General features: G+C 31.9%; 2 protein-coding genes across 4 annotated transcripts; one reads left to right on the forward strand and one right to left on the reverse strand.

Annotated features, from left to right (window-relative positions):
- Nucleotides 1-7,341: 7,341 nt before the first annotated feature.
- Nucleotides 7,342-12,841, forward strand: LOC112799486 (homoarginine-6-hydroxylase 2-ODD-C23). 2 transcript variants are annotated; one of them, XM_025841693.2, is made up of 12 exons: nucleotides 7,342-7,529; nucleotides 7,813-7,928; nucleotides 8,644-8,762; nucleotides 9,139-9,202; nucleotides 9,403-9,470; nucleotides 10,526-10,584; nucleotides 10,678-10,846; nucleotides 10,992-11,011; nucleotides 11,123-11,169; nucleotides 11,723-11,803; nucleotides 11,904-11,993; nucleotides 12,437-12,841. In XM_025841693.2, the coding sequence occupies exons 1-12, from the start codon at nucleotides 7,496-7,498 to the stop codon at nucleotides 12,566-12,568; spliced, it is 999 nt and encodes a 332-aa protein (XP_025697478.1). In that variant the 5' UTR covers nucleotides 7,342-7,495; the 3' UTR covers nucleotides 12,569-12,841. The 2 variants fall into 2 exon arrangements, with proteins under 2 accessions (XP_025697478.1, XP_025697477.1); XM_025841692.3 differs by having other exon boundaries at nucleotides 7,352-7,529; nucleotides 10,526-10,846.
- A 1,621-nt stretch (nucleotides 12,842-14,462) lies between these two features.
- LOC112799522 (uncharacterized) lies at nucleotides 14,463-19,716 on the reverse strand. Of its 2 annotated transcripts, none has more exons than XM_025841696.3 (5): nucleotides 19,410-19,716; nucleotides 18,327-18,382; nucleotides 16,749-17,309; nucleotides 16,550-16,656; nucleotides 14,463-15,455 (listed from the first exon to the last, which is right to left on the reverse strand). In XM_025841696.3, exons 3-5 carry the CDS (start codon nucleotides 17,166-17,168, stop codon nucleotides 14,687-14,689), a joined length of 1,296 nt encoding a protein of 431 aa, XP_025697481.1. In that variant the 5' UTR covers nucleotides 17,169-17,309; nucleotides 18,327-18,382; nucleotides 19,410-19,716; the 3' UTR covers nucleotides 14,463-14,686. The 2 variants fall into 2 exon arrangements, with proteins under 2 accessions (XP_025697481.1, XP_072052335.1); XM_072196234.1 differs by having other exon boundaries at nucleotides 19,378-19,655.
- Between the last annotated feature and the right edge of the window lie 3,669 nt (nucleotides 19,717-23,385).

The raw sequence follows: 23,385 nt of genomic DNA on the forward strand, positions 1-23,385 counted from the left end.
CGTTCTTCGAACGGCATGGACACCCCGGATCCAATTTTATTTCTAAATAAGTTTGGCACAAAACGGGGATCCAGAATCCAAGTTATGTTCCGTCAAAGTATGTCCAAAAACCATATTTTTATACAAAACCACAAAGTGCCATTTTCAAAATAAGCCATTTTCAACCCTTTTCAAAATCAACCAAAGCATGTCAATTTTAACCGTTTTTGAAATCAATCAAAATATACCAAAATCAATATCAAGCCTCCTCAACTCATACATTAATACCTTACCACAATTCACAAAACCGCTATATAACCATTTTTACTCATTTCAAATAAATGGCTAAATTATAAACACAATAACATGTCATACATCCTTCCTCATTCCAATTTTCAACAATACTATTTCAAATCAACCATCATTATACATAATCAATATCATACTCACTATCACATGGTTTCACCCACAAATCAACCTTAATCATTCCTCAAGCATATATCACAACATACATATCTCTCATGCATCATCATACCATCAAGGCATCAATAATCATAATTACATATATGACCACATAATATATCTCAACCAAAACCAAACATACCTCATCTACATAATTTCACTCAAAATTACCAAATTCCATACTTTAACTCCTCAAACCTTATTATTCAATAACTAACCCAATCATTCATATATTCGTTATCTGAAATTCATCCAATCACTTGTGTCATCATACAATGCACACATCAACTTACCTTCCTTACCTCTTTCCGGTCTCCGGCCCAAAATTCATGGCCTCCGGCCCAATTTTACAATTTAAATGCATAAACCACAAATCAATACTCATTACCCAATACATCAAATTCTCAATACACCAAGAATACAAGGGCACACAATTCTCAACTCAATCATTAATTCACATTACATACCAACTATGCATATTAGCATCAACCATTTACACAATCCAAACTTAATCCTAGGGGCATCTAGCCTAGGAATTCTCACACACCACATGGTACTTAAATGAAACTTAAACCGTACCTCTTGTAGCCAAACTAATTGAGCCTCTTCTATGAAAGTCTCCACCAACCCTTAACTCCAAGCCTCACCAAAGCTCCACAAGCAACACCAACCTCCCAATTGTGCATCAAAATCACCAAATACACTAACATAACCAATTTTACATACATAATCAACCTAGGACTCATAAAATGATAAATCAGAAGGGTTTGAGTACTTCTTACCTCACCCCATATGAAGTAGGGATAGAACCCACTTAGAATCCATGTTGGAGTATCCCTAAACACCCAAAATCACAAGATTTCAATACTAACTACCCAAAAATATTTAACAGTGGAGAATTTCAAAAACTGGACAGAGATGAATGGAATACTCACCACAAAAGTTGGATAGAATTATAGAGAATGAGAAGAGCGACGCATGGCCGTAAACGGCCCGTCAATCAGAGCTCCGTAGCTCAAGTTATGGTGGTTTAAAGATCAAAGAGAGTTAGGTTTTCTCTCTTCTCTTCTCTCTTCTCAATTCAGCACCCCTCTTCTTATTTTAGGGAAAAATGAACTGAAATGCTCATAACTAATGTTTATATATGTTGGGTCTTAGGTCCACTTAGGCCCGATTCACTTATTTTTATCCGTTGGCCCAATTTTGGGCCAAAACCCTTTAAGATTAGCGCTCTAAATCGCACTTTAAATATCTCTACCTCCCTTAATTATAATTCCTCATTTCTTAATCTTATTTACTCATAATCAATTTTCTCAGCTGCAGTACCAAACAGATCTCAACCAGTACTGCCGATCAAAATTCCACAGCGCGCTTTTTACACAAAAAACTATGTTTTCTGACTCGGGAAAATTCACTAAATCCAAATATCATATTTAAATTATCAAATTTCTAATTGCCAAACCTTCCAACCATATTCGCTCCTATTTAACTTATTATTTAATTAATTTCGGTTAGACCGGGTATTACACCTAAACGGTTTCATGTTGAAGACATACACAACAAATTATTCAACCCCCTGAAAGAACTAAGGTTTTAACACTCTCCCCTCCGGTTGACCGTTGTTCCTATCATACATGCACAAACGATGACTTGAAATCATTTTGCAATAAACAAACTAAAATTTAGCCAACAACACAATTTATTAAATTTTTTAAAAATTTTGATAGAATTTTGTCTATAATTAAAATGCTCTACCAAATATAATTTTTATTTTTTCACAAACCAAATATGTCTTTAAACAATTTTAACAAAAATTCAATAGAATTTTTCCTTAATTTTGATACCTCTACCAAAAAATGTTATCAATTTTCATAGAGAAAATAGTTATAGACATAAATTAAAATAAATACACATTTAATAAAATATCAAATACTAGTCATTCTAGTGCACGTCCCTTTATTATTCCACAATTTTCAGCAAAAAAAGGGGTTCGAAAAGACACCACTAGGTAAGGGTGTTCATGGGTCGGTTTGGTTTGCATTTGAAGTGAACTTAGAATTGAACTAATTAAATTGTAATTAGTTCGATTTATTTGACTTTTTATTTTTTTTGTGTATCCAAACCAAACTAAATCGATCAAGAACAGATTAATTCAGTTTGAATAATTGAATAGCCAAACAAATAGAAATTTTAAAAAAATAGAAAAATGATAAATTTGAAAAAAAAAGATATATCTATAAATATGATAAACATGTAATATCATCTAAAAAATAAAAAATATTTTAACAATGACAAAATCCAAATAGCAAACACATGAAAATCCAAACATATTAAACCTCAAGCGCATCAAACTCCAAACATATTAAAAACTAAAAACAAAAATGTAACAGTAATAAGCCTTCAAAGTCTTCACTCTATAATCTTTTATTTCATCAACCAAGCATGTTCAATGACGTTAAATTTTTTCACTTTTCAAACTGCAAAAAAAAAACATAATAGAAACATCAGCTACTCAAAATTTTTACAATCTATACAGAACAACATAATTTGGTGATTTTTTTCAAGAACTCATAATTCGTCACTAACATGTATTTTAACAAGAACTCAAAACTTCAAATTTTAAAATAAACCAACTGAACAAAGTAAAAAGAACAACTTTAATTTCTCATAACAAACCAATTGAACTAAAAATTGAAGAGAGAGAGAGTATAAAAGAAATGAAGACTTAAAAGAAGTCTAACTCCAAAAATATCTCTACGATAAGAAAAGAGATTTTTACTGGAGTGTCCTCCATTAAATTTATTCAGGATTTGGACAAGTATCTTGGGGTCATGCTTAGCCATTCTAGGGTGATCTGTGTAACTTTTAATGATGTCATAGATAAGATTTGGGGTAGACTTGGGGTAGACTAGCAAGCTGAAAAGGGAATTTACTCAACTGAATAGGTAGACTCTGCTTGGTTAATTCTATTGTAGTTATTATTCTCACATATCAGATGTAGGTTTCTATTTTTTTAAAAGGATCATAGATAAAGTGGAGTTTATGATGAGAACTTTTTTTGAAAAGGACAGACTGATGAAAGAGGATTGAATCTTGTTAGTTAGAAGGTGTTGGTTATTCCAAAAAAAATATGAATATTTAGGGATTAGAGATCCTTATTGTGCGAATATTGCTCTTCTTGAAAAGCTAGTTTGAACTTTTTTCGATCATCCAAGTTATGGATTCAATTGTTGGATACCGAATACCGATCATCTCAAGATGACAGTTTTGGTTATACTAGGAATAAGGGCTCACATTTGGAAGAGTCTTTACAAGGCTTGAAAAGTGTTGAAGGATGAATTTGTTTGGTGTATTGAAAATTTGAATTAGAATTTTTGGTTTTTTAGCTAGAAGAGAGAAGGACAGTTATCTAATAAGATGGATTATATTCACATTTCTGATTCAAACCTCCAGATACAAAATATATGGTTAGTTGGTAGGTGGCATTTGGAGACTTTTTATTTCCTTCTATCTCAGAATCTGAAAGGTAACATTCTTTCTTATAATCCAGATGTGCAAACAGGTCCGAAAGTGGGTTGGTATTGGTTTGGAAGTCTACAAATTACACAATGGTTACTTGTAGTTGTGTAAGCAACTTTTTGGTTGGGAGAAACGGAGGAATTGGCTTTGACTTTGGCGCTAACTTGTTTCGAGAAAGCACAAGTTTTTTGTTTGGCTGTGTCTTAGGGAAGCTCTTCCTACTACAAGTTTTCGCTTTAGAAGAGGGAAGTCATCGTCGAATAGGTGCTCAAGATGCCTTTTTAGCAAGGAATCGGTTTTACATTGCATTCAGGATTTTTCAAAAGCTCAGCTTGTATAGCACATGTTGGATATTTTTTGTCATCCTTTGGATTTGAATAACTTGTTCTTGTATCATAGTAGAGAACATCTTTAGGATTTTGGTAGATATGGCGAATAAGGAATAATGACATCTTTAATTCTCATGAGACTTCGCCTCGGAAAAAATATTTTGTCTGGATTTAGCTTTAGAAAAAGAGTTTAGGAGTATTTTTGAATTACAATGTATGTCTCTTCCTTCTATTCTAAGTAATTCTTAGAATCATCCATTTATAGGTACTTTTAAGATTAATTGTAATGCTACTTATTCTGGTTCTGGTAATATTGTTGGTTTTGCTTGTGTTATTAAAATTGTAATGGGTGTTAGTAAAGAGGGTGTTTAGGAATGATTGAGAGTAATATTTTTCAAGAAAAATTGTTTGCTATTTGGAGATGTTACGTTATCTCTTAGCCTGTGTTGTGGGTCAACCGGATATTATTTGTGAGACGAATTGTGTTAATGCATTTAATCTTGTTATTAATCATCAAGATGATTTTGGGTTTATTGATCTATTAATGTTTAAAATAAAAGATATCATACGTTGAAATCGGTGTGCTGACTTTCGTTTGGTTATGAGATATGTAAATACGGTGACGAATACTATGACAAAGATGTCAGTAAGATTATAATTTTATCAAGTGAAACTTTTTTCTTTTTAAAAGAAGTTTAAAAATAGTTTTAAGTAGACTGTCTTTTATTTAAGTAGTTTTTTATTTTTTTGTTTAATTTATTTAAATAAAAAAAATTATCCTTAATGATACAATGTGTACATCAATAGTGTGTGCGGGTGGTGGAGAGGTTCTTATATCAGCATAACTTATTCTTCCGCTTACAATAATGAATGAATAATGATCTTGTTTAGAATAATCTTGTTTATGAATTATTATGTGTTTTTAATTATGAATTATTGTACTTGTTTCTATCTAAAGGTTTATCTTTTCATACCAAAGACGACAAACGTAATTGATCCCAAATACGTCAACGAATCACGCGCCCACTCCATAACATTATCTCAATGCAATAGTAATTTACATAAAGATAAACGTATTAAGTGATGGGAATGATCGATCTCAAGTAGGTATCTTTATATTCAAATATTATAATATGATCCAACAATAATGAATTTTTTTTACACGCAAAAATAAGATAAATAAAAAGAGAGGTAAATAAACAAAAGATATTGTGTTCTATACTTTTATTCCATATTAGTTTGATTTCTTATTAATAATTGTGTTAGAATAAAAATAGAAAACAATATAATGATTCATAATATAATAATACTTTATGAATAAAATAATAGTTTTTACTGAAAAAATAATTCTCCTTTCAATAAAATTTGTTAAAGAAATTATATGATAATTGATTTTGACACCATTTAAATTTGTATTTTACTCATATATAAATAGGTAAAAAAATTTGTGTATCATTCTTTAATTTGTTTATGTACTATTTTTTATTATAATAATTTGATAGTATAAGACCAAAGAAATATCAATCATTCTACTATTTCTTAATTTGTTAATAAATTATTGAGGAAAAAATTGAACTCATTATGTTTGTTCAAAATTTGTGTTTTATCGAGTTAGATGGTGGATGTGTATCTATATCTAATATAGAAATAGAAAACAATCAGTTAGGGGTGACAATCAGGTTAGTTCATCCCATTTTGTCATGTTTTATGCGGTTAAAAGTTTGTTATTAGGTGAATTGGCCTGTTTCATCCTATCTAGTGATGAGTCAATGTCGAATTCTATCTTGTCCCGCTTAACGGTAGATTAGCAAGTTGATGGGCTAAATCTGTTAATTTTTTTTGTTTTTTTTAATTAAATTTTTTATTTTTTATTAATAAATAATTAAATATTAAACAATATATATAATTTCGTAATTATTTTAATAAATTTATTATTTTTAAAGATATAAAAAATTTATAATTTTAAATTCACAAATATTAAAGTCTTTATAATTCTAAATATGTAATAAATATAATCATCAACCAAATTTTTTGAAATAAAATAATTAAATTAACATTGTAAAAAATAAAATAAACATTGTCCAAAACATATAATTAAACATCTTCAAATCTTCAATCAATCAAATATAGAACATAATCTAAATATAATTTAAAATATCTTCAATTACAAAAAAGAACGACAGATCCACCACAAAAATTTATCCCGCCAAAATTTGTGAGTTAGGAAAATTTTTAATTATAGCGATTTTAAATTTGTAACCCGACCCGCCTTTTTAACGAATTACGTAAAGCAACTCGCTGAATTTCGATCTATTTATCACCCCTAAATAGAAGTGAGCAATAAGATTAAATTTCTGTTTTATTTGACTCATTTTACACTAGTCCCTAATGCAGAAGATACCCATATTAAACCCGCCTGGATTCTAGAATAGAATACAAGTAATATTATCATATTTATAAAATAATATAATATTATAAGACTAGTAAAATTTATTATTTTTTATATTTAATTAATTATATTTTGAATTTTAAATGATAAATTTTAATAGTATAAAAATAAAATATTAATTTAAAATATATATTAATTAATATTAATAAAAATGATTAATTTTTTAGTATTTTTTAATAAAATATATTTGTAGTTTATTATTTGTGTAATTTTATTTTTTTTTAAAATGTGGTTTTATTCACTTTTTATTTTTTATATTAAATTTGATAAAAATATTTTTAATTATGAACTGTTAGAATGTTAACTTTAAATATGATATTATTTAATTTAAGATAAAAAATCAGATTTTGTTTACTTTAAAAGTATAAAAATTAAACTATCTGATTTTTGGAATAAAAAATATAAAATTTTAAAAATATAAAAAATTTTAATATTTAAATATATTACCCATTTTATTTTTATAGATGAACAAATTAATCGTTAAAAAAATACTTAATTTGAAACTATAAAAATATTTTTTATATAATAAAATTAATTATTATATATATAAATATAATTTCATTAATTTTTAATATATATTTTATATTAATAACTTATTTTAATGATTAAAAGAAGAGGACGCATGCATGATTATAGGTGCCTTTGATGTGCATTACTCCATTTGTCTCTCTTTATAATAAGCAGGCAATTGCCACCGCAAAGCTTGCATTGTATCACCGACCTCATCCGCAATTCACAGAACACACAAAAGCCAGCGATGGCTACGGACTTCAGTTCAATTCCCCTAATTGGTAAAACTTTCATACCAGTTCCATAGCCATCATTCTCGATATTTTCAACCAATCATATCTTTCGATTTCATAGCTTCATTTTGTGTATGTAGATAGAAATTAAACATAAATAATTATAATAATTTCGCTGATGGTTTTAGTTCAGTGTCCGTGAATCAAGAATTTTGAAAGTTCAATTTTCATTATAACAAGTTATTAATTATGTTACAGTTGATTCAGAATTATTTACTTCATATACTTATGAATTCAGAGGATAAATTTAATTTCTTTTTGTTCTATGTAGATGTTAGTGCCCTTTTAGCCAAGTGTGATGACCCAAAAATGGGAGAGGACCCTGGTGTTCTTGAAGTTGTTAGACAGTTGGATAAGGCTTGCACTGAGGCTGGGTTCTTCTATTTGGTATTTATCTTATATTTATTTATTTTTCTTCTTTTATTCTGTAGCTTGCTTTCTTGAAATATGAGATAAATTGGTAGGGTTCTCTACATCATAACGATTTCTGTGTTAGAATTGCTTATTTTACATTGACGGTAGGTTCAGTAGTCTTTGATGTGTAGATTCCAAATTTCTCTAGAATAAAGATTTTATTAATTGATCATTAATAATATTGCTTTGGAACTGAAATGAACAAAAAGAAAAAAACGTTTAAGCAATAGATCTCATATACTAAGTTAACCTAACCAACTTGGGTTGGTCAAGTTTTTAGTTCACTCGTCTACTTAAGCAAGTGTCAGAGAGTTAGAATCCCGCCTTGTGCATGAGCAACTCATTAGCTAGCAGCAAATCCTTAAATAAAGCTTTAATTTGCGACGGATTAGTATTTGGCCTATCAGGCTAAGTGATACCGTGGAAAACCAAAAAGGTTAATAATATAATCCCACAAGGATACATTCAAGGCAACTTCTAGTGAAGCTATTGTCATTTACAAGCATCTGAGTAAATAGAGTTCATATTAAATCAATAGAGGGATTAATTATTATTTGATTTTCTCTAAAAGTTTATTTTCTTGGCAATCCAAGGCAAGATTTTGCATTCCGGTTTTCTCCCTTGTCATCTTTAATCATTATTATTTTGGTTATTGTTTTGCTTAAATTCTATGGTCCTTGATTTACAGAAAGGTCATGGTGTTTCTGATGCTCTCCTTAAAGAAGTTAAAGACATAACTCGCAGATTCTTTGAACTACCTTGTGAAGAAAAGACAAAAATCAAAATGACTCCGGCTGCAGGGTTCAGGTTAGCCTGGATGCCGAGTTCACTTTATTTAGTTGTTAGATATAAGATCAATGTATTCGCCTTTGCCTAATAGCTTCTTCACCTTCTGGAAGTTAGTTCGTAACATGATATCAGATGTTTAGAACTTCGATGATTGATTGATCTCAAGATTGATCCTAGTTGTCATTTTCCAAAAATTGCACACAGAGTTTCAGCATATGGTTGGGTTGACCTATACCTTCTGTTCATCCGTATGGATCTTTCTTGAGGGGGCGCATCATTTTTAAAACCATCTATATGTATTTATCTAGCAGCATAAAGTTTGACATAGTTGATTTGTGACATTTTATTTATATGCATCACAGCACTTGCTATAAAAGCCTAACTTCTGATGCAGAGGTTACCAGAGGGTTGGAGAAAATATAACTAAAGGCACACCTGACATGCATGAAGCAATTGATGTAGGTATTACTAAGAATATAGGTCTATGTCAATGTTCTTTAGAGTCAATTTTGATCTTTTCTTTTCCCTAAATTAAATCTCCACTCTTTCATTTGATCATATTGTTTGAAGATAGATTCCCTCACTATACCATATCATTTTCTTTCTCTGATTGCTAAGCATAGTAGCTCTACTGATTGCTACATTTTTTCTTTGGCAGTGCTATAAGGAGGTGACAAGGGGCATGTATGGAGATCTTGGCAAAACTATGGAAGGATACAACCAGTGGTATGTGGAATCATGTTTATTTTTTATCTTTTTATTTTTAATAATGCCTGCTTCACTGCTTTAGACGAATATCATGCCCAATAGACATAATTTCATGTATGCTTTTGCTTCTAGTCGCATATATCTTATGGGAATTTCTTTGGTGAAGAATAAAGTTGGGTAAAGAGTAGAATTGGCAGTTGGGTGAAGAGCAAAGATTTTTCCTAAATTTATAGAGAATTTGTGAGAAGAAGACCGACAGAGTACCCAGTCAGGAGGGTGGATGAGATAGAAGATGGACAGGGGGTGAAAGGCAGAAGAAGACCTAGGAAGACCATCCATGAGGTGGTCAAACGAGATCTACATGTAAATGGTCTCTCTATAGACATGATACATGATAGAGTTCAATGACGTCGTTTGATCCATGTAGCCGACCCCACCTAGTGGGACAAGGCTTCGTTGTTGTTGTTATAGAGAACTTGTGCATTGCACATGATATATATTTTGTGACTTTTTCTATTATAAAGGAAGCAATCTTCACTCTCATTGAAAGGTACAATGCACCATAGCATTATCGATATCTTATTAGTCAAGATTCGAATATTGATCAAATTAGTTTCATTCTCTTAGGATTAACTTTGCATGAATGACATTTGATACATGTCTCTCATATCCAAGCAATAGAGTATTGCACTTGGGAGTACTAGCATTTAGTATAGAAGTCCTTATGTGATAATAACAGACAGTGAAGTACCAAAATTACCCATGAAAGAAAGATCATGTCACTGACAAAATCACTTATAGAAGAACACAAACTCAAAAGCTTAAAGAAAATTATGGATGAAAGATCATGTCATCAACAAAATGGTTCTCCTTTTTGGGATAGATTTGTTAAACAAATCAAGTCTATTGGATATATTGGCCACCAGATTTTTGTTCTTTTTTGGCTAACATTATCAGTAACATCTTTTGTGATAATTTTGGTACTTCGCTCATTAAAATATCACACTTATGTCTTCTTAAGCTAATATGCATTCCAAGTTCTAACCCTTGCAATTTTTTTGTCCATCATGCAGGCCTCAAAATCCTCCAAAGTTCAAAGTTATTATGGAGGAATATATTAGTATCTGCACAGGCATGCTTTCTCATCCTTTTATTTCTATTCCCATCATTTTGTTTCCTGGGTTAGAATTTTTCATTCTTATGATGATTCTTTTGGTAAGAGCAGAGCTTGCAAGGAAAATTATGCGAGGTATCGCTTTAGCACTAGGAGGATCGCCAGACGAATTTGAAGGACAGAGAGCTGGGGATCCATTTTGGGTAATGCGGCTTATTGGTTACCCGGGCTTAACCACTACAAATGGAACTCATGAAGCTATGAAAAATGACATTGGATGGTAATGTAATTATAAAATTCTAAACTGAGGTTGCGAACTACTTGCAAGTTACTAATTTAAGTTTTTCATTTCCATTACATTATTGATGTATTTTCTGTTGATGTTTACTTTTTTGTCTTTGTTTCTTTTATTTCATGAAATCCAGTGGAGCTCATACTGATTATGGTAGGATATATATTTATATATCTTAGCCTTCAATCATGATTTATTTAGATTATCTGTTAATGAGTAATTGTCAATTGTCAATTAATGATCTTAAGATGCTGTGCCTAATAGGTTTATTGACATTGTTAAACCAGGATGAAGATATAAATGCTCTCCAGGTATTCTTGTATATAATTCCTTCTTGATTTTAGATACTGATAATCTTCATTTGTTGCATACAATTCCTGATATTACTTCTGTTTCTCACTATGAGCACTCTTTTACTGAGTTATATAACCTTGAATTCAAATTTTATATGTAGTTTCTGTTTAAATGTATATGAATTTAGTTAGAGGTGATTGATTTCGTCGAAGTTTTAAGTTTCAATTTTCAACCTATGTTTACTGCTATAACCATTAATTAAATGGTTTAACTAACATGTATCCTGAAGACACATTTTAAGGTTATATATCGAGAAAGTTTTGTTATTGAAAATACAAAATATTGAAGTTTTTAATGCGTTTGTTGTGTATTTATTAAAAGAAAAATTTTTAAAACTTCTACTAATAGTAATCTTAACATGTGCCTTACTAAATCCTTAATTTAATTCTAGGTTCACTAAGGCTCTTAAATGGATTCAATTCCCTCCAAAATGAGAAAATGTGGGGTTAAGAAAACTTAAATCATGGTTGCTTTTTGTTTCCCATTGTTTATGCTATGATATTGTTGAAGGTGAGAAACCTCTCTGGTGAGTGGATATCAGCACCTCCAGTTCCTGGCACATTTGTGTGTAACATTGGTGACATGCTAAAGGTAAATTTTCACGCTTTTAATCTCTTAATCAAATCAATACTCCATGAGAATTGAGACATAGTTGAATAATATCTGATCAAGTATGGAAAAATTACGGCAGATATATTCCAATGGTTTATATGAGTCAACTTTGCATCGGGTGATAAACAACTCTCCAAAATATAGAGTCAGTGTAGTATACTTTTATGAGGTTAGCCCCTATTTTCTATACTTCGTTCATTTGAAAATATTTGTCACTTTTTAAGATGTTGGTATATTTATAACTTAAACTATAATTCAATGTATGTGTAAATATAGTATCTGGGTAATATAGGGAACAAATTTTAGTTAGCCAAAGTCAATATTAATTAAGTTTTCTTTTTCAATTCCAAAACTCATTTTTGTAGGAGCTTTAGTATTTAGAGTTTATAATTTAGGCCTTCAAGTTGAGGATTTATTGATATAGTGTCTAGACTTTTAAGATAAACAAAATAATTTTGAAAAGGTTGTTGATATTGACTAAAAAAAAGATTGGCTCCTTAGTATTACTCTTCTGAATATACCAAAAGTTAAAAGTGACCGATATTTTGAAAGAGATCTCTTTCACATGATTAATTTGCAACTGATCATAGTTTGGAATTGCTTTGTGAATAGACGAACTTTGATACTGCCGTAGAGCCTTTGGATACAATTAGAACAAGGAAAAATGGTACCAAGAAGTTTGAAAAAGCTATCTATGGAGAGCATCTAGTTAGCAAGGTCCTCACAAATTTCGTCGACGTCTAATTTTATTTCGTTGTGAATTCTTATAAGTCAGGCATCTAATTAGCTGGTTTAATTTGGACTGTACAACATCCATCTTGCTTGACTAGTTTGCAAGGAGTGACAATACTGTTTATCAGCTATGATTATGGGATCCAAATTCTCTGTATGGTGATTATATATCACGCTCACATTTTTCTATTGTTGTTGTAGGTAAGCCGTGTATGTATCAATATCTTCATCAACAAAATGTAAATTTATATTTCAATTAAGAGTTTGCAAATTGGAGTACAAAAATTGATTTTCATCCGGAGTTAATATTAACATTCCTATAAAAAATAGCATTCATAAATTTATAATTACGAAATACCAAACGAAAGTATTAAGTTTAAAATAATAGCATAAAATTGTCCTAAGAAAAAAAAGTGTGTGTATATATATATATAATCCTAACGTTGCATTTCTAAACAAAATTAATAGGAAAAATTGTATTGTAGTTATCTGCAAACTAGTATTTTAAACGTATTGTATATTGTCTAATTATTTTTTCATAAACACCGGTACATCGTTGGGTTGTGTTTAAAACTTTGAATATAAATTAGGTACACTATGATACAAAACGTAATAATAAGAATAACAACATTATTATTGTTGTTGTTGTTGTTAAAATCTTAGAAAATCCTAGAAATATTATTATAACGAGAAAAACACTTATGGTTTGTAGAAAAATCCTAAAAAAGTCTTTAAAAGGTTGAATTTTTTCTATTTTACAATGGATGAGATGTTTGAGAAATTAATAAGACCAAATAATATTTCAAATACAAGTTTGCGAGTACTTATACTACTTTTTCTATTAGTTCTGTCTGGAAATCCAACATTAGGGTTATAAATAATATGTGTAATTAATTTTGGTTTAAGAAATTTATTTAGGTAAAAAAAACTATTAATATTGTCTCGAATTATGAAAATATCAAACAAAAACCCAAAGTGTCGGATGTCTTCTAATGAGATAAAGTATCTCCATTTTTGGCGTGTTTATTTCTTACAACTGGTCCTAGATTAACATTCCTTTGTGGGCAAACGAACTTTGATACTGTCGTTGAACCTTTAAATTCAAGTAAAACAAGAACAAATGGTACCAAGAAGTTTAGGAAAGTTGTCTTTGGAGATCATCTAGTTAGCAAAGGTTCTCACGAATTTTGTTGACTAATTTTAGTTTGTTTAATACATTGTTATCTAATACATGTAGCCCTTGATCATTGAGCATTAGTATGATCTCCATTTTCTTCACACTAAAATTTGCATTATATATAACACGTAAAATCGCATAATCAATCGTGGGATCATTATTTAAAGATAGATACACATATATAGGCAAGGACAAGATCAGTCAACAGATTGAGTAAATTATCATTTTTCATCAAAAATAAATTGGATGCTGACAAATGACAATCCACAAAACTAACCACAACAAAAAACGAAGGTTATAAAAGATGAACTCATTTACAGATTATCTATCCACCTTGTTCGATGCTGTCCTCAGCATGGCACTCTCATACTTCCATTCCTTCCCTCCCTTTTCCACTCCCTATATGTCCTCCTCCCTCCTCCCTCCTCCCTTTCCCTCTTCAACCAATTCCCCTCCTCCTTCTGCCATCCACCATGCCTCTACTTGATCTGCCATTTCTGTGGATGTTGCCACCATCCTCATGGACGTTGCAGTCCAGATTGACTTCGATAAACAGCAGTTCAGCCTGCTCTTTTGATTGCTTTTTCTTCTTGTTTTTGTTTTAAAAGTAACTGTTTGTGTAATTAATAAAAAAAGAGTACAGAGTTTGACTTTTTAACAGAACCAGCAAAAGGTTAATGATTGAATATTTTTGTCAAAATGGTGATTTAATCTCAGTAGATTGGTACCTAGGCAATACCAGTGGCAATTAGCACTATCTGAATTTTAACACGTATACAACAATGTATTTTAGGCGTTCGCCACAAGAATGAAATCAAAATACAATATGGTAGGGATCTAAAAATTTGAACTATTCTCACTTGTAATCAACTATAAAAATTGTATCTAAATAATGTGGAGTCATCGTTTTGCTTGGCGACACCAACTCCACCTAAAATGTTTGATGTTTCATATTAAATTTGAACAGCAATCGTTGGTGCCCTGCTCTGTTCATCCGTTAAATCTGGACAAGTTTCCAACGGAGTGTCTTTGAGATATAGTGGAATTCTTGTACCTGTTCCTCTAAGCCGATCAACCATATCATAAAGAAACTCGAATGTCAATTTAGATTGTTTGTTTAGTTCTTCCCTAATATGAGGTTGAAGGCTGAACCAGTCTCCCAGCAATTTATGAACATGCGAGCGAATCATTCTCCATGGCACGGGGTATTTTTCGCAGAGCTTCAAATATTCCACCAGCAGATCTGCCTGGTCTAGATTTCCATCTACACCGACTCCTTCGCTTTTGGACACCCATTCAGCAGTTCGAAATCCAGCAAAGAGGGCCGGATTCTCAAGCAGTGTCTCGGCAGAAAGAACCCCTTCAACTCCTGTCTCCTCCAAGCATTCTTTCACGTCGTTCATGTGCCTTATGTTGCCATTTGCAAGGACTGGAATTCTGACCGCATCTTTCACGGCCCTGATGGCTTTCCAATCAGCTCGAAACTTCTTCCCATCTTTCTCATCCCTTGTCCTGCCATGGACAGCCAAAAGCGAACAACCAGCCTCTTCGAGCATCCTAGCATACTTCAGTGTGTCGTCCAATTTCGGGAAGAGTCTAATCTTGCATGAAACAGGAACTTTAAGGTTGAGAGACAATTTTTCCACTAGAGATTTTACAAGAGGAAGATTATCCATTAAGAAGGCTCCATAATATCCTCGCCTTGCAATGCGCTGAGGACACCTGCATAATCATAAAGAATATCAAACTCTAAATCCTATTGATAAAGTTCCTTATTATTTACTGAAAAAAAAAAAGCATTAAAGGCTTTGTATGCTGATATGCCAAATTCCTATTTATTATTATTAATTTTTTTTTTGTGGATGCATTGGATATAACCAAGGGGTGGGATTGGACGGCAGCGTGGTTATAAGGGTGTGTGTGGAATTTCATTTTAAAGGAATAGAATGACCACCAACGGAAGCAATACCGCTACAGGCCATCACAAATATGAAAATGCTTACTCCTAGACCCATGTTGAGGAGGGTCACAGTCTCCAGCATGATGCCTTTATAGTTCAAACCCTAGATCTTCAGTTTAAGATATTAACAACAATGAGCATTGAACCTAAGACCTCATGCATACTTAGCCGAACCCATAACCACCTATGAAGCACGGATACCAATATGGATACTCAACACAACATAGGATATGTCTATGTTTTCAAGATTTAAATGGTAGTTAGGCATTTACAAATGTTAAACCATCAATGCTTACTACTATAAATATTGGCATCCTTTAACACTATTGACACCAGATCCAATTTGTCTTTGAACTATTGCTAAATTAAGGAGAAAAAAAATGTTCAAATATGAAAGCACGTCAAAAATGTGTCAAGTGTGTCTACAAGTATCATTGACACGTGTGAGACACTCGACCACCAAGAGCATCATCAACCACTACTTTCCATCCTTATACGAACACTTGGATAGACTCTAAGCCCCGAACATTTGTAAACAATAAACACCACCAGTTAGCCTTTAAATGTCGAAATTACCAACTGCAAAAATTCTTATTAGATGAGTCCATTTTAAATGTTAAAACTAAAAATTGTAATAAAGCATTGATATCTTAAACATAGGCCACGAATCCTTGAAAATCATGTTAACAGGTTAAGTATCACAGAGGTATACACTATGTTCCCTCCCTGATAAAGCAGGAATAATTAATCACTCACTCCCATTTCTCTCTTATATATCAAAATTAAACCCTAAACTCAAACCAAAATAGAAATTGTATCTGAACCAGGTTGTCAACAAAACATTGAATATAATTACCCGAGATTAATATCAACATAATCACAATAAGGCTCCACCCTGCGTGCAGCTTCTAATAATACATCAGGATCATTGGCACAAAATTGGACAAACAATGGTCGATCCTCCTGCAATTACACCCAAAACTAAAGCAAAATAAATTAACAATGCACAACTGCAACATTGGAATCTAGGATTTTAAATTTACTGTTATTTTTACCTTGCAAGTGGTGAATTCTTCCTTTCTGTACTTCTCAGTCTCATTGAAGATTCGCGAGTGCAACATGGGCGTGTAGGCTGCAGACGCACCATACTTACGGCACAACAATCGAAATGGAAGCTCTGAGTTGTCCACCATGGGTGCCACTATGAATCTGGGCCGGCCCAACTTGGCCCAATAGGTCCAGGCATACTCTACCCGAGATTCTCCAGTTAGGGCCCGACCTGGATAATCCATGCATGACAGCAGTGAGTCATTCTGTTCTACTTCCTGTTGGTAGGAGCAAAGGTTGTTGTCAGGTTCCTCTGGTCGGTTCGAATCATTGGTTTGTTGGGCCATGAGGTGATAGGAGAGTGTAGTAGAATGAGGTTTGCGATGGATGTTGTGAAGAGAGAGGAGGAAGAAGGGGTTGGGTTTCATGAGCAAACGAGGGGTTTGGCAAAGAAACCCAAAGCTGCCATTTAAGTTCGTAAATTGTGGTTAGAGGTTTGTGGAGTGGGGTTAGTTCTTCTCCTCCAACTTCTTCATGGTCCCAAACCTCTTCTTTCCGTCACAAAGTCCCTAACATTACAAAATAAGAATGGTCCTTTTGTTAGGTGGCATTAAATTGACATCTTACAAAATAGCCCTAATGTGTTTTATTAAAAACATTATCCTTGAATAAAGTTATCAGAAGACTTCCTTTGCATCATTTGATCATTTCAAGATATCAAGTTGAACATTTTAAAATTTAAGAAAATAAATTGCATATGATGCAAATGTAGGGGGTAAATCATTTAATTTTCATAAAAATAAAATATTTATATCTAAACCATGTATCCATAGTGATTGACAACAAATGGCTTGAAAAGAAGAGTTGAAAATGTGTCATGCACAAAAAGGAATTTGAGCAGGTGCATTGCAGTGTTTCTCCATCTCCCATTTTTGGCAAGGTATGTAAAATTTTCTTAACGAAAACTGAGATCGGTACCAGGTTGTAATGGACAGCCCAGTGCAAAGAATCCCGAATTAAGCTGGATTTAGGGAATGGCTTCACCCAAGGGTCTAATGAAAAAAAAAAAAATTGGTGCGGATTTTAGATTTTTTTTTTAACAAGCTAAATTGTGGAAGACAAACATATGGAATACTATGCCGTGAACTCTTTACCAGTAGGCTGAGATAAAGCAACTCCAGGATTTTGTAATCTATTTCCAAGCAAACATGCATAGGTAGAAAATTCATTTCATACCTCTATCATTGCCTACTTATGATACAACAAGAAAAAATGGAGAACTCACTCCAAAAAAAAAGAGAGACAATGTAGTCAATGTACTTGTGTCTTCTGAAACCGAGAGAACATATTTTTTTGGTGTACTGAGAGAACCATATTATAGCAAATAGAACTTTTGAATACTAAAAAGCTCAAATTATAAATCTTATCCTGAGAAGTTATTAGAACATCATCCCTACCAGAGATTAATGCTTTAGTTTTCTACATCCATAAAATATACAAAAAAAACCCTGAAAATTCAATTTCGCTGTATTTATTTTCTATTCTTAAACTAAAGCATAGGTATTCTTCAAAATTTTAACACTTACTCAAGTTGGTTGTGAGGTGCAAAACATGTCACTGTTGTTCTTGTTGCATCAGAATACTGGAAAAAATAAAAAGATAAAAAAAACATGCATATTAGTATTCAAGAAAAAGTGAAAACTAAAACCCCATTAGCAAAGAAATCGATCCATTACTTGAGCATCAGGATACACAATAAAGGATAAGATACAATGAAATTTTCAATTGTAAGCATCAAATTTTAAAGAATGCTTCAGAATGCAAATAAACAACATAATGGATGTTGATTAATATGGTTGCCTAAAAGTCAAGAATGCATACTTGTGCATGGTCACAAATAAACAGATACAGCTGATGCAACTCCACAATCTTTAATCCGATGTGACCAGCATAGACTCAAACAAAAAGAACTCAAACGGAAAATGATATACATATCACAGAAGTTGAAATACATGAACTTGAGTATAGCGAAGACAAGATCACAATAACTTAAAGTGGTATACATATTACAGCGGAATTCGTTCTTTTCTTAACATGCCAAACACATGGACATGGCCTTATTACTTTTCAAGAAGTGTCTCTTTTAATTTAAACATGTGACAATAATCGAAAGTGAATAAAAATAAATAACAAAGGCAGTTCTCATTTAAAATAAAAGGATTATAATCGCTCTTAGTTTCAATGCTTAGTCAGAGTCAACTTCTAGGTCACATTTCCCCAGAACATTAGCAGTAGCATATTAAAGATGATAATAAATTTACTCCTTTGTCATGTCAAATAAGTAAGATATACAATAAAAACACTTGGGAAATCCGAAAATGGACTCGTGTAATTTAATCAACGGGCTTCAATAGCAATAGATTCAAATTACAGAAACTCAACAACATAGCAACTGATTCAACAACACAGCAGCAGCAGCAACAAAAATACACTACATTATAAAAACAACTGAGGCAATAACAATTCAACTAACAACTCAACAACACAGCAAACAGCAACAGCAACAAGAAAACAAGTCGAAGACAGCAAATTACAAGTTAACAGTTCCAGAAAAAAAATAAAGCAAAGAAACCGAACCAGAGAACAAGATAAGAGGACAGAGGAGCTACCGGAACTGAGGTAGAGACGGAGAGAAGACAGCCGACGCAGCGGACACGACGGCGTGATGGGAGATGCAAGGGAGACGGCGGAACGAAGGGAGGCGTGGGCAGAGTGAAAAGCAGCGGATGAGTGGATCAGAGAAACAGAGAAGAGAAGCCCTTTGCGAGGGAGTACGGAGAATGGGTTGGGGACGGGGGCCTGGGACTTGGCGTTAGAGACTTAGAGGATTCGACACTTCGACTTAGGGTTCGGTGCTTTTTTTTTTTTTTTCAATTACTATTTTTATGCAGCTGAGCCCGAATTAAAATTCAAAATGACTCTGAAATTTGAGGTCAGCTTTAAATTAGTCTCCAAATTTCAATTAACTCAGATTAATCGTCTAAATTTAAAAAATTAATTCACATCTAAGGGTGAACGAGAATTGAATTAAATTAGATATAGTCAAAATTTTGATCAGATTTAATATATCTATAAAATATAAAAATATTTTTAAAGGTTTATTTTTATTAAAAAAAATAATAAATTTTTTTTTCTATTTTTAATTTACTCTTAAAATTATAGTTATTAGAATCAGATTGGACCTATCAGTTCGACTGAAAAATCGATAAATCGGTGGTCTGACAGGTTCGATTTTTACTTAGGGCCAGACTTGCAGTTGATTCGGTCAACGGTGGTCAAATTCATTGAAAATCGATCAATTCGTACTTAGGACTGCTGTTGATCCGCACGGATCCACCATACACCCACGTGCCGCCGCACCATCGAAGGATCTCCACATATCCACTTCAAGCCTTTAACACTAGCAAAAATTAACATACTTTTCTGTTACTGTTGAAGCCTTCAACGACCTTCAAGCCTCCACATATTCTGATAACTATGTTTAAAATAATATTAGACATACTTTTTTTAAATAATAAAATTAAAATAATGTAACATATATAATAATTAGTTGAAATAAAACATAAAAATAATATTTACTTATTTATTTATTTATTTTTGTAGATTCGCAAATATGCGAATACCTACATAAAATCTAAAATCCGCAATATGATTTTATTAGTGTGTGGATCGAATCTATATCCATAATTTTTCAAATCAGATTTGGATAAACACTGCGAATATGCAGGCCGAATCCAATCTCTGAACACCCCTATTCATATTAGTCATTTTGTTTATCTCCATTAATATAGTGCTTAATTAGAATTGAGATTGTTCAATTCATCTGACTAAAAAATTATTATTTATATAAAATTAAGAGTAAATTACATTATATATATTGGCTAAAAAATTTTAATATGCAAATAATATTACACATGTGCACTAAGATGGGACTGTGAGGTATTATTCTCGGATGTGATGGGTCTTCTATTTCTCGCATTATATGAAAAGGGTTTAAATTTTTTTAAAAAAATTATTTCTTTCACATCTCACACTATGCGAGAAAGTTATGGAGAAAAGGGCTTGTCAGCCCATCTCGCACTATGCGAGAATTTTTTAATAATAAATTAATTCGTTCACAACGAGAAATATTTTGATATGATATTTTCGTCAGTTCGTTAAGTGTGAAAAGATTACTTTATCATATGAAATATTAATATTTTAATATTATGTTCAAAAAAATTAATTATTTTATTAAATTAACAATTAAAAAAATTAATATCTACTCTCCTCTATAAAAGAATTAACTGGATTTGTAAATGAGTTCACTTTTATTCTTCTCTTCATATTCAGACTCACTTTTCACTCTTCTCTTAACAAAATTTTCATTTCTACCCCTTTCTTCAAAATGTTTGCAGTGTGACAATTCCTTTTAGTTTTTGTTGTAAGAGTAATGAAAACTAATGTGAGTTTACTGGTATATTTTGATGGTGAAGTTATACCATATACAACTGAGGGTATAAAATTTATTTGTAAAAATCCAATTTCTTTTACTATTTCTCGCATGTTGTCATGTGAAGAGTGGAAAAATAGATTATGCCAACACATACATAGAAATATTTCAAAAAGAATTAGTAATATTTTATACAGGCAACCGGTGTTATTTTTCAGTGGTGTGATACGATTTGAATCGATGAATGTGATTGATGAAGCCATTATGCTAGAAATGTTAATGGTTTATAGACAAAATGAAGCTCATGTGCCGATCCTAGAGTTGTATGTTGAGTTCGAATAATTGGGTAATACTCACGAAGCAGATGAATCGTTGCTAAGTGAAGGAGACAACATAGACCGGGAAGAAAACAACAGTAATAGTGAAGAAGAGTTCTTAGCCAACAATGACATATTGAGAGGAAGTAACGAGGGAACGAGAGTCGTCCTGAAAGGAAAGTTCATGGTTCAATAAACACGATCGCAAGCCGATATTCATTCGATGTGCATCTTTCATGCATGCTCTGGACCTAGATGCTATGCATGCACCAGAATTTACTGAGTTTGCAAATCCAAGTATATTGCTTTATCATTTTGTAAATAATGTTAGTAAAATTTTAATTTTGTTTTTAAATAATGTTGATTATTTCAAGATTTTGCATGTTGTTACAGTAGTCGATATTAAGATTCTTTTGCACCGAAAAAAAAACAAATAAGCTTCATTATTTTGTTTGATATTGTAACTGCATGATATGAGATATAGTTTTATAGAACTTTAAAATTGTTCTTCCTTATTTGTAGGTGTTTTCTTTGTGCAAGATAGTGAATTTGCTACTGGAATGGAATTTGGTTCTCGGGAGGTTGTGGTCATGGCAATTAGGAGTTATACTCTCGCAACCTTTATTTTTCTATTTAATTGCCTCACTACCTCATAATGAATATTTCAATAATATTCATAGATTGAGAATTTTGAGCAAAATATATAATTAACAATACCGAGAGAAGTCGTCAATAAAAATGATAAAATACTTTTTGCCACCCCAAGATGGATTATCAAAAGGACCACAAATATCAGTTTGTATCAACTCAAATAGTTGACTGCTTCTTGTGGCTAGATTCTTTAAAATGATTTTGGTTTGTTTTCCTTTAATGCAGTCCACACACACATCCCAATCAGAAAAATCCAATTTACGTCAAATCTCATTTTTTATTAACCTCAACATTGTTTCTTTAGATACATGGCCCAATCTTTTATGCCACAAGAAAGCAGAAATTTCAATAAGTGCATCACATTTACTACTATTATTGTGCTCAAGATTAAATAGGGATTTAGCAAAGGTAACATCAAGATTAAAATGATATAAACCATCTACTAAAGTACCAGAACCATAATAGTAAGCAAGTTTATACAATAAAAAAGTACCATGTCCAATCTTAAAGTTAAAACCTACGTTGTCTAAATTCAAAATAGAAACTAAATTCACAACACATTCAGGAACATAAAGACACTTTTCTAGATCAAAACAACAATCACTCTCCAGGATTAATCTGTTCTCCATATATAAGAACCTTTCAGTTTCTTATGGGTTGGATTGAAAGGAATACCTGCATGATATGTGACACAAGAGTAGTGCACCAGAATCTAACGACTATGTATTATTAGACACTTCAACAAGATTTGATTCGAAACTTACTGAAACATAATAAATACCTTTCTTTTCAAACTATTTCTTTCTTTTTGAACAATCTTTTTTACACGTGTCTAGTTTTGTTAAAGAAAAAATATCGAGCGCCTTCTTCTCTTGGACATTGCCGTCACGAACCTTTAATGAAGCATTGTCTTTCTTATCCTTTTTACCCGGCATATCCTTACTCCTATTAGATTCAGCTTGAATTGTGAGATGGAGAGATTGATCTTTCATTTTCTTTTATCCCCCTCTTGAATCAGCATGGTTTTAATTTTTTAAAAATTTGATTTCTCTTTAAGAGTATTATAATTCACTTGAAATTTGCCAAATTCAGGAGGGAGCGAGTTTATGATAAAGTAAACCAAAAAAGACCCACTCACATCTATTCCCGTGGATTTCAATTTTGCTGTCAGATTAGGCATTCCAG

Source organism: Arachis hypogaea, chromosome 1 (assembly GCF_003086295.3).
Source record: "Arachis hypogaea cultivar Tifrunner chromosome 1, arahy.Tifrunner.gnm2.J5K5, whole genome shotgun sequence".
Taxonomy (NCBI): domain Eukaryota; kingdom Viridiplantae; phylum Streptophyta; class Magnoliopsida; order Fabales; family Fabaceae; genus Arachis; species Arachis hypogaea.